Below are 12,980 nucleotides of genomic sequence, written 5' to 3'. Positions count from 1 at the left end.
TTGTATACATATTTTTTTTTCGCCTATCGTTTGCACATACCATGTACATTAAATAATGATTTATCTTATCTGGATATATAAAGGTTAAATAGGTTGTCATGTACCTTCAATAACAAAAAACATAACTTTACACGGATCCGGGAATCAACTGAATGATGGGTTGTTTCAACGCAATTCCGTAGTTAAGCCCAATTATTCAATTTCCATTAAATTCCAAGGCCTCTAATTCCACTAGAATCTTCTACTTCTTTTCGGCCCCATCCCTGCTTCTCAGCTTAGTGTTCAATGAGCACTTCCACATTTATTAACCGAGAGCTTTCTTTGCCAAAGTTGCCATTTTTCGCATTTGTATATCTTATAGCAGGCACGATGATACTTTATGTCCAGGGAAGTCAAGAAAATTTCCATTACGAAAAGATCCTGGACCGACTGGGAATCGCACCTAGACACCTTCATTATAGCTTTGCTATGTAGCCGCGAACTCTAACCACTCGGCTTAGGAAGGCCCCTTTCTTTATTAGTCTCGATAGCTTCTCGGGAAAACTGTTCTCGCCCATGATCATCTATAGCTCTACGTGGTCGATACTATCGTATGCCGCCTTGAAATCAATGAACAGGATGCGTTGGGATCTGGTATTCACGACATTATTGCAGGTTTGCCGTACAGTTAAGATCTGATCTGTTGTTGATCGACTGTCAACGAAATCGGTTCGATAACTTCCCACGAAACTCGCGGTGATCGCTCGGAAGTGCTCACAATCTAACTAGTTTAAATATATGAGGGTAAACTTATGAGGTTGCTGTGTACATTAGAATTTTAAAACAAAAATCAATTATGAAAAACTAACTTCATCATAAGTTCTTCGCCTATATGTGTCTCATTTATGGACTCATCGTCAAAATAAAGTGCCCACTTCCCAATTATTATACAAGTAGATGATATTTCGTAACAAAATGACAAAATTACATCGTTTCAATAAAGCAAGGCCGGGCAAAAGATCGATCTTAGTGGGATAATCAATATCTCCAGAAGAGTTGAGAAGAAACAAATACGACCACACAGTGGACCTACAACAATTTTAAAGAACAAACTTGTTTAAAATAGGTATTCATTTTTAGTTATAACAGTTTCAGAATTGGTTGTCTTGAACGAAGTTTTGTCCCACCGCACAGTGGTTTAAAACCCCAAAAAATAACACGATCATTAGCTTTTTCAGTGTCAAAGGGTGAAAAGTTGTTGGAATTGTGTAATGAACAAAAATTTTTGAAGACATTTCACCTCTATCTATTATGATGCAGGATTTATAGCGATTTTCATATGAAAACCACTTCAAAAGTACAAATGGTCACTTTAATTTTGTCACAGTTATTTTCATGGCTTACAATGTTCTAGCACTATGTACAAAATACAAAACTCTGCTGAACATACCAATATAATATATTCATTTTTCTATGATTTATAAGAATTTTATTGTAGAAAATTTACGTTTTTTTACTTGAATCTCTTTAAAAGTTGAAAAAGTTGCAAACAATTTGATATGCGTCAGGAAGGTCAACATTTATACTATGTTTTCCAGGTGGATTCATTCATGTCTTCGCATGTCTTTGGCACTATTCTGCCAGTTGAAAACATGAATATGTTTACCTTTTAAGTATTAATGCGTAATTGAGCCCTTTTTTTAAACACGTGCTTAAACACGCATCATTAAGATAACCATCATTCAATGATCTAAGTACAACGAGTTTAAATGTTTCGAACAAATACCATTTTATAGTCCTTGATGGTCCTTTATGTTCCTTGGTCCTTCATATTATTCGATTTATGATTATTATTTCAGGTGTTCCTAATTTGATTTACTCAGTTTTCTCCACACCTGGATCATCAAGTTCCAGCTTGAACATTTCATCCAATACTAAAAGCTGGGGAAGCTTCAATTTTACTTTTCTTAAGCTCATCATCACTGAACCACCGACGACTCTGAAACTACCGTTAAAATGTTACAGTGCCAGGCCGGCTCAGGACACAAGAGATTCTCCGGCAATCCCAGGGTCGGCTAGCTACTGGGGCTTTTCGCGATACAAAAACTAACTCAAGAACTTTCACTTTACTTGTGCATTTATTATTGCCTATGGCCTGAGGATTCGTCCAATGATGATCGACGAATACCCTAAACCAGTGGTTCTTAACTTTTTTGATGCCGCGCCCTTCTTTGAAGCTTTACAAACGTCTCACGGACCACTAAAGATGGATGTTCTTAAAATCAATGTTTATGGAAATACCGAATCTCTCCAATATTTTTTCCTTCCGTTCGCCACGCAGTTGACCATTGCCAGAAGCACCAAGCAGTGGTTGTGATGGAAAAGCGAGGTTTTCTCAACTATGTTGTACAACATATACAATAAAGTGTTATCTAATGTACTGGACAGGCACTCCTACAAATCATGTCTGTAATGCACAACAAATCCTAATGGAGAAATCGTCAATATAAGAATCCTGCTGTAATCTTTTGGAGGAGTCCACTATGAATTGAGTCAGGAATTTACCTTGTATTTTCCAATAATACTATAAGGAACTTCCATAAGGCATCTTGACAAAATTCAACAATTCACGAAGGGCAAGAATGATAAACCACTGTGAGGTTTTTCATCATCCAATTGTCTGAAACAAAACACTAAGCTACATTTATGTACGGTTCAGATTTAACTAAAACACTTTGACACTTCCAGTATCCACATTGACATGGGGAAATTTCTCGGCTGAATTGTCTGAAACTTGGTAATAAGAAGCGCTTGGAAACAACGCATATTGTGATCAGTAGTTTAAAAAAAACCCTGTCGAAGTGAATGAAGAGTGCAAAGAATAAAGTATTTCACATGGAATAACTCCGAATTTCGCCAATAAATCACCAAAAATTATGCCAAGAGTTAATTGCAGATTTCATGTGGTGTAAGGAACCGTAGGGGAAATTCTCAAAAAATCGTCATGAAATCTCCGAAAACCTTGGATCTCACCAGTAAACTAGCAAAATCTACTAAGAATTAATCTTCAAATATTTCAGATATTTTTTATTGATACCTCCAGAATTTATCTTGGGTTTTAATTTTCAAAATCACACTGGATAGAATTTGCATGGCTGTGCGTTGATTAACTATAGCTGACTTGCAACCCTTAACTGACAGGATCATATTGATGATATTTGTCAGTATTTTCACAGTTTAAAGGAACTATTGGCAGCTGGAAGTTGAAGTGTAAATTCTTGGTTGTCGGCTATCTCAGATTAAGACTGAGGTAGTCGACAACCAAGAATTTACGTTGAAAGGAACAAAATAGGTTTCAGACAGGTCATATATTTGCAACTCGGTAAAAATGTTCTCTTGAGATCAAACTGTATTAATGCCCAAGCAAAAATGAAGCAAATGCCAAAAAAGGAAATGCAGTTAAAATCAACAATTCGTAAAAAATAAGAACACACAGCTGTTTAACTTGCAAAATGCGGCACGCTAACAAAACTCATAAATAGGTCAATGTCTGCTTGAACATCAAAAATGGGTAAGACATTTAATCTCATTTTTTTTCCACATTTTTAGCAGTTTTCATAATACTATCTCTTATTAACGTATTGAAATAGTAAAATGCAATCAACGAGCACGATATCATATAGATGAATTGAATACAGAGAAATAGGAATTGAAAATGTAGTGATCAATAATTTTCTCTGATTCAATGATCTGAGGATCGGCCCTTTTCAATTTTTACGCGAGACTTATTCATCAGTTAGGAGAACCGACACTTGTTCTCAATGGCTTCGCGGACCCCTGGGAACTCTTCACGGCCCCCTAGGGGTCCGCGGACCACCGGTTGAGAAACCCTGCCCTAAACGATTAGGCACGGAAGCCTGAAGGCTTCGCGGGCCGAACCGTGTGCTGGACGGAACCAATAAACAGGTACTAGATGTCCTGAGCTAGGTTTCTTCCCTTACGCCCACTTTGCTCCTGCTAAGGGCTGGGGAGGGGGGGGGGGTGTTATCGTTATTGAACCACTGCACTTTTGAACTATATAAAACACATCTTCAGCACACGGACGCCTGATAGTAAAAGAGGTCGATTCTTGGCAATGGCCGTTCTCTTTAAGAATTCCCATATTCCGTCATTCTACTTATTTTCTACCTTTAGCCATTCCTCTTCTGCCATTCTGCAGCATTGGTAGCAACCAAAAACATTCACAGCAGTACAGGACCCTTTCACTACTGTGGTATTTCTGCTGTTATTACACGAGAAACGTGAAGGGTCCAAAAATCAACAATTTAAACAAAAACAAAAATCAACAATTTGTAACCTAACGGTTACAACTCCAGCATGCGACGAAGAAGATAAATTCTTGCATTTCGCTTTCCAGCACTTGTGTGTACCCCCGTTGATTTGACCACATTTAAGGCTCTAGTAAGAATCGATCATTTGTCAAAACTGAAAAAAAAAGTTTTCTTCCGATTACCAAATCAAGAAAAACAAAAACGTCCGTTCATCGTAATTGAAAAAATGAAGAAACGGACGTTTTCATTTTCTAGAATTTTTGTCCGTTCGGGAGAAAATTACGGTTTGAATTTTGGCAAATGACTGATTCTAAATAGAGCCTTAAGGTGAAGATGAATCGAAGCCAAATTTAAAATTTTCAAGAGCACAAATCTGGAGAACCGAACATCCGTTTGAGCTGAAAATTTAACCGATTGGTTACCACCAGCTTGTAACAAATCGATTAAGTTTTTAGCTCAAACGGGTGTTCGGTTCTCCAGATTTGTGCTCCTAAAAATTTTAAGTTCGGCTTCGATTCATCTTCACCTTAATTTGAACATTTTTTGATTTGTACCCCGCTAATTTGATCAGAACAAAAAAGGCTCAAATGTCATTTAGCTCATGAAACGGAGTTAAGTGAAATGAAAAGCTGTGGAAAGGAACGCAGAATCTAAACAAAACGTCACGAAATAACTTGAGAACGGATCAACGGATTGAGGTTTTTCAGTGTTGCTTTCGACAAGGAATGCGACATGTTTGTGCAAGGAAAAAGTTTGGGAAAGTCTCCGGAATAATCGGAAGAAGACTCTGGTGTCATTTTGTATGGGGGATTACATGACGTTTTGCAACAGCCTACTTACACGGCAACAAATCCATTCTCAAAATCTGGAATCTGAGTCATGATTTTGGGAATAAAGTGTGTTTTTATGTTATGAAAATACACCATGAACAATATTCACGAAATGATGAATTATACCTTCGTAACACGCACCGTGCGTTACGATTTTTTCCGTTGACAGCAAATCATGACTATGATTCCTAAAATCATGAATAATCGAACTTGGAATCATGAACTAAATTCCGGAAAACGAAATTATTATTCATGAATACGGGTGCAAATTGTTTATGATTCCATGGCTTTTTTTGTAGGCCATGAATAAAAATCATATAAATCGGTAGCCTATTCATGAATCGCTTGTGTTGTTCAGAAAATGGCATTTTCGCCATCAAACCCCGTCAGACAAAGTGCACATTAGTTGATTCAAGTTTATCACCATTCCTTCAAAAAGTGAAGATGACCTATTGGTAGCACACTAGATTACCACTCAGAAGGCACGAGTTCGAATCAAGATGAAACTTTTTTTTCTGATGTTTTATCTGATGGTGATGGAAATCAAACAACTTTTAGATTCTGTGGTTATTTTTATATTGCAGTAAAACACGCACAGCAGTAAAACAGCAGGTCAATGTACATCTGAAATGATGGTCATTCCTGGTGAACACTACGCATTGAACTGTGAACTTGATCAGCAAAGGTGCACCAAATGGTAGCAACTTGGTGCGGTTTGGCAGAGCGAATTCATAGTTTTCTTCGATCTTTAGAATTTATGTATGAACACATGAGAACCTTGATTCAATACATGCGAATCTTTCCCATAAACACTTGTGACATGGATTCCAACATGCACGGTGATGATAAGCATCATTTGTCTCCAATTTTACTTGTGTTGTTGAAAACTTTGAAACACATCCAACCATACCGAACCAAGAACCATATTTTTCATTTTTTGTTCAGCCAGAGTGAACTGAGTGCTTCATATTATTTAATGAAATCCAATTACATCGTTAATTTTTGATGATTTACTAGTTTATTAAATCTCGGTGTACTTATTGAACACTGTTAATCGCATGTAAGCGATAAAAAATTAAAATTATCGTCCGCGATAAACTAGTACAGGAAAAGACTCTCGGAATAAAGATTTTGGCACTTGGTGCACTTGGCACATGTGATCGTGTTACCCACAATACCCATGATACATATTGTCATTTTTATAGTGTACAAAAATAAATTTGGTGGTATAAATATGAATTTTGACATTGCATTTTGATGATGTATTTTAGTACCAAATTGATCGATCTTGAAAGGTGGCACCCAATACCGGACACGATCTGGTAATGCCTCGAATTATGTGAATTTGAACATCATTGAATGTGTTTACTATAGGAATAGTACATAATTGGCAATTCAATGCATTTGCAACATTTACAAGAACAATTTGAGTTTTTCTTTGTTGGCAAGATGTCCATCAAAAACCTCTTTCATATATGATGAAAAATTTTATTGCATGTTTGATACCATGATCGACGGAATCCCCGAAAAATGAATGTATTTTGAGACATTGGTGCAATAATTACAAAGACATCATATAACAAATCAAGCTGTCCGAAACTGGGGGACAAGAAGCGCTAAACCAAAATTGTAATTTTAATAATATTTCGTCAAAATGTTGTTGATATATTTCGATAAGAATCCACCCAGTACAGGTTTCCATATTTAGTTCAATTTTGGTACAAAATACATTCATACTATCAAATGAGGATCATGTTCGAACATGCTTGCGTGATCCAAATTATTTTTTCATATCTGAAATAATCACTAAATAGGCTCAAAATTAAGGCAAAATGTCAATTTTTTTAAAATTTTTAAACTTTTGTGCATTTTTAAAAAGGCATGCATATTTCAAGGATGGGTTATTCTACGCAAACATTAGTCTCCATAATAACTTCCTTTTCTACTAATACACTATCTTAATTAGACCATGATTTCTCAATTTTTCGACTTTGTCCGGTATTGGGTGCTGTCCGGCACTGTAGAGTAGAAGCACTGGTTTCGGCTCATATAATTTCGAAGCATTTATGTAACCGCAGTTTTGTAATAAAATTCTTCAAACTAAAACAAACAATTGTTATATTGTACCAAACATTTTGTAATCGAAATTCTTTTATTTCATATTGAGATCGAACATCGAGACACAATGTAGGTACAAATAATTCGTAAAAACAGTCCGTATTTTTAGAGTTTCAGAGCATTCGACACAATCGTATTCTTTTCAAAATGCATGAATTTCAAATGAATACGATCCGCCGTGATAAAATACTGCACAGTGCCCGTTTGATTTTGGCAACAAGCCAAAACATTTCATGCTTCCAAAAGTCGAACAGTTAATTTTATTAAAACGTGTATCACCGTTATAATGATCATTAACCTTCTGTTACCGTGCACAAGGTTAAGCTCAAAAGAACCACAAAAACATTGAATTTAACAGGATTGGTGGCTGATCAACGATCCATTTTTATTGAATATGTATTTTCGTTGTTCCAAAAGATAGCTTATTTGCATTGAGTAATGAATAACGAATTAAGCTACTCATAATATGTTTGTCCATCAATTTACAAGAAAAAGTTTTGAGCAATAAAATTGATCGAACGATATAGTTGCCAAAATCAATCGGAGCGAAAAACTAATCGTGCCAAAATTGAACAGGCACTGTATACATTGCCGAAAACAACGAATGATTTCGTACAATCAAAATAATCCAAACGTCATTGTTACGTGAAAACATACGTAGTTTTTTCCATCGCACTTTTCACGTAACACTTACTTGAATCATTTGTGGTACAGAAAGAACTATCGAACTAATGAATTTTTGTCCATTCACGAGTATTTCACGTAGCAGCTAAATGTCACTTTGGTAAGTTCTACGATGTGTTTTATTGGATTCTAGATATTTTTCCTTTACGTAAACTTCAAATAGAAAAGACGTTTTAATTTGGTAACATTTTCACTGCCACGATATTTTTTATTTAGTGCAAATTATTTATATATTATATATCAAGCGTGTGCTAGAATAAGGGCGAAAGTCGCATGATCGATTTCTCTTCATCGACCCTCTCTTCTGTGAATAAAGGTGGCAAGATCCAGGTTTGTTAACATTTTTTCGCTTCAAACCGCTTGGCAGCGATGCAATCTTGCGATCTGAGGTGAAAAAATGCTGACAAACTTGCACCTTGTCATCTTTATTCACAGAAGAGAGGATCGATGAAGAGAAATCGATCATGCGACTTACGCCCTTATTCTAGCACACGCTTGATATCTGTATGAAAGATACGGATAAACAATACTTAAATATTTATTAGAATGTTTCTGCAAAAAGTCTTCTATACATGTACGGGTTTGGTTTAAGGCATCGTATAACGCTGACAAAGGGCAAAAAGCCAACCGCAGTTTCCGGTGTAAGCATTATGCAAGATGTTCCCGAAATCTGACAGCTACTTGACGACGTCATTCTTATCCACCTCAAACATTTTTTTTTTTTGAGAAAAATAATCTAGTGATTCAGATTTTATATGCTACGATAGGAATAACGTCACATGTTTACAACCAAATTTGATGTTTACACAAGTAAAGAGGCTGCTTTGTCTTGTTTATGCTGTGGTCACACTAATGGCTTTTTGAAGCCGTTTTGCCATCAATCATTACAAAGTATTTTTTGGCATGAAAGTAAAAAAAGAACAAAATAAATAGTTTCTTACTATCGGATGGCTTTCTCAGTCTGGTAGACGAAAAACGATGTTTTCTACAGAACGTACAAAACATCGTTTTTCGACTACCAAACATACACGGGTAAAAATGCGGCACTCTGAAACAGGAGAAAGAGTCATGAATTCGGGAGGAAAGTGTGTTTTCATGTTATGAAAATACACCTTGACCAAAAGTCATGAAATCATGAAGCATTTTACCGTAACGCCGGCTGTACGTTACTTTTTCAATTTTTAGCGAAGAAAAATGGCAATTAAAATTCTCAAATCATGAAGCATGTATGCTGGAACCATGAATAAAATTCATGGAAACATAAGCACTATTCATGAATTTAGTCATCTGTCATTTATGATTCCTAATTTTGATACGAAAAGTGGCAATTTCGGTCATGAAATCATGAGGCAGGATCTGATATCATGAACACAGGTCATGAAAACATAAGCACTTTTCTTGTATTCAGATGCCTGTCATTTATGATTCCAATTTTGGTGCTGAAAAGTGGCAAGTTGAGTCATGAAATCATGAAGCAGGATCCCTGAATCATGAACTTAGTTCATGAAAACGAAACATTATACGTCAATTTAGATCCCACTTTATATTTGCCATTGGTAAACAAATAAAATAAAGATTAAAATTGTTACTGATTTTCTGCCGATAGTTTCGTAATAAACCGTGAAAACATTCCACAAATGTCAACCTAACGAGTGTGACATCTTTAGCAGGAACGCGAACATTCGGTGGTTAGGTTTGTAGGCAAAATGTTGTTTTGAGCATCAATTGAATTGGTAAATGGTCCCTGGGCTGGTGGATTGCATGAGTCGCGGAACACTCCTTAACAACTCTGCGGATGTGGAAAGTGGAACTGGATCATCCGGCTGCCGAAGGCCTTTTGTGACCTGCTCTGTTATAGGACTAAGGGTATGCATCTCTTCCGAACAGTTAAAATCGCCGACGAGCTTGTCAAGCAAAATCTTCGCTCAAAGTCAAACATTGTCCGGTTCTGCAAAGTCAGGATTAAGTAAGTACATTGATTGTGTCGTGAAACAATGTGAGTACTCACGAGAATTTCACCAAGAATGTCATCGATATGATAAGAAGGTTCTGAAGAATTTAATCTTTTTTAAAACAAAACTTTTTTTTACCAGAAAAGATCACCGATTGCCATGAGACACGTTAACTAAGGTGAAGAAAGTGACAGTAAGATTTGTGTAACGTCCTGAGTATACGAATTCTTAACAATTTCATGATTTTTAGTCATGAAACATAAAATTTTATGAAATCATGACTTTTTGTTCATGAATCCGGCAACGGATTTTTTTTCCGTGTAGGAGATCATCCGAAAGAAGCATTCAAGATCCAGTCGAAATTGCCTTTATAAAATAGTTTCGTTCCTATAGAATGTTCCTATAGTGGCATTACTAAGAGATTTTTTTTATTTAACCCAATAATTTGAGAATTAAGAACTTTTGGACATCAATCGAAAGCTTTTTATTCATTATTTGAAGAAAATTTAGGAAATTTTTCTGAAAAAAAAAAACGATATTGATTTGTGTTTTGCATTAGTTTAAATTAGAAAAAGTGTTACTTTAGGCACGCGTGTTCTTAAATTGGCATAAGATATATAAAAAAATATTTTTTTTATATATGTTTTCGTAGTTTTAATGTTTTTCCACAAAACCAAAGTCAAAAGCATTCAGATGACGTAAAAATAATAGGCACCTCTACCTTTTTTTCTACTGTAAAAGAATATTTGTTCTTAGCTATGCGGCTATTGGTACACCGACTTTACTAATTGTGAAAAGTGAATTTTACGAATATTTTGTCAATTTGCTGAATCGCGAGATTGTGTCAGGTGCAATTATTTCGATTTGTGTATGAAAAGCGCGTAATATGGGCAAAATCTTGTTTTACGTAACGGATTTTGGATAAAATACGAAAACTTGTTTTCAGAACTAAATACAACATTTAGTTGAAAAAAATCTTTCAATTTCCGTTTTGAACAAAAGCTAATCAAATAGCCAGCGTTCATTTGATACGGAGCGCTAAAATTGCGCACAAATACAAATTCTGTAGAACTAGCAAAAAAAAAAATGGATTTTAGAAGAACTATCTTTAGTATTTACTTCATATGCGAAACCTAAGTACGGCGAGGTAGTTTAGAAAAAAAAAAACTCGAAAATGATGCTGTTTGATAGCTTAAACCATTCTTGCATAAACATGACAAAAAATCGAGACACTTTTCTTGATTAAGAAAACTTTCTATAGCAAAAATATTTATTAAAAGCTAACATAATGAAATCGATAAGTGATACTCCGTTGATAAATTATATTCTGTTTTACGGCAAATATACATTTTTTGAAGAATAGATCATAATGAATGAGAGGTAATTACGTTATTCGTAACGCCACTTGAACAGTGTCGTCATATTTTGCATATAATTGTCGATGTTCCTATAACGGGAATCGACAGGTAATTGCTGAAACATGCAGATCTACTGTAAATGACAATTCTAATTTTTCGGCCTCAATTAAAAAGACACTTTTTTTTAATTTTATTGCGTTGTGTTTCAGCTACGATATATAATGTAGCAATAATATTTTATTTTATCCATCATTTATTTGGAGACTCTTCACAAGGAATAATTTAAGTAACTTTGTAACTATTTCCCAAACAAAGATCTTTATAATTGTCTTTACAGAGCCCATCATTATATCTTGTGCACACCATTACACATGTGTATTGTACCGGACTGCTGAATAATAACAACGGTAATCATCAGCAGCTATCTACCATCGTCAGCGCAATGCTCTTAGAGAACACCAATTATCATCCACTTCACGGCTAGATAAATACCTGTGACAAATCGGGATCGTTGCTGATGTGTTCCTCTAGCGTCATTGCTATCGGCGTTCTGGATGCAACCATCGGAGTCATCATCGTCGTCAACACCATCAACAGCAGTGCTGCACACGCTGTAGTGGTGGAGCCTGTCAGGCCTCCACCACCTCCACCACTAAACCACTTGGAGCTGATCTTCATGTTCACTTCTCGCACTTGGATCTCTCACTACAACCACCAAGTCGGGCAATACTCCAGCACACCTGTACGATCAAATGATCGCTTCACCCAGATCACACAAACCACTGCACTTCTTGACTTCTTGCTGTATGCTTTCCGATAGATATAGGCGTTACAATTGTAGCCACAAATCTTCCGCAGAATATTCTATACTCCAAACTAGTTGTGAATCACCGTTTCAGAACCATTCATCGCTTCTTTAACCCAAACAGTGTGTCGCACCAATTCGCTGGAAATTCGACGTGACTGACAAACGAAAAATGCAATTATTCAATCAACTGCCTCCAGAACGAAGAACACAACGGACGACGGCCGCCTCCACAACTTCGATATACTGAGGAATAACAAAAACTCCCCGCTTCCTGGACAAGCCTCTCGTCACACTCCGCTGATCACTTTCAGTGGGCTTTCAGTTGTTCAACGCCAGCACCAATCAACAAACTGCCATCGAACGGCTTTCTCTCGATGGTTTTATTTTTTCGAGTGAAAAGTGAATGCTAGATATACCTTGAATTGGTAGCTTTTTGTTCTCAATGGAAAAACTCCCGTGAAGGGGGGTTGAGGGGGACGACGGTTTGAGCAGTATCCAAAAATGTTATCTCCGTGGAAACATGCAAACAACCAGCCACACACTGAACCGATACCTGATCCTAGGCTCAACTGAAAACCCTAACGTTCTTAACCGAACGAGCGTCGTCCAAAGACTGAACGTTCCCCGTAACGATAGGGAATCTTCTGCTGGATAGTGGATATATGAAGCAGTAGAGCCAGCATGGGAAAAAGTGTTGCCTGCTAAAGAGTAGGATGAGCATCATGAATGTGGGGGAAATATACACAGGATCCTACCATGCTGGTAGGGTTCAACCCTGCGTTTGGCGTTGTTTTATGGCACGAGAGAAAGAGAGCATTTCGAATGAAGTACGGAGAAACATGAATGAAACGGAGCGCGCCTGTTCTGGAAGTGCCATAAATCGAGAGACGAGAGAAAAAAGACTCACGAAAGCATGCTGC

General features: G+C 36.5%; 1 protein-coding gene across 7 annotated transcripts in view; it reads right to left on the bottom strand.

The window, feature by feature from the left end:
• Nucleotides 1-12,734, bottom strand: part of LOC5576900 (fasciclin-1) — a 529,370-nt gene extending 516,636 nt beyond the window's left edge. Inside the window, exons 1-2 of one of the 7 annotated variants that reach the window (XM_021847522.1) lie at nucleotides 12,477-12,734; nucleotides 11,745-12,215 (exon numbers count right to left, since the gene is read on the bottom strand). In XM_021847522.1, coding sequence (XP_021703214.1) covers nucleotides 11,745-11,930 — 186 coding nt within the window. In that variant the 5' untranslated portion in view covers nucleotides 11,931-12,215; nucleotides 12,477-12,734. Of the gene's footprint in view, nucleotides 1-11,744 lie in introns of all 7 variants that reach the window. The other 6 variants (XM_021847533.1, XM_021847549.1, XM_021847551.1 and 3 more) reach the window with 6 other exon arrangements.
• Nucleotides 12,735-12,980: the final 246 nt, after the last annotated feature.

The sequence above is a fragment of the Aedes aegypti genome, chromosome 1 (assembly GCF_002204515.2).
Source record: "Aedes aegypti strain LVP_AGWG chromosome 1, AaegL5.0 Primary Assembly, whole genome shotgun sequence".
Classification (NCBI taxonomy): Eukaryota; Metazoa; Arthropoda; class Insecta; order Diptera; family Culicidae; genus Aedes; species Aedes aegypti.
This window is presented reverse-complemented; position numbering and strand designations above follow the sequence as displayed.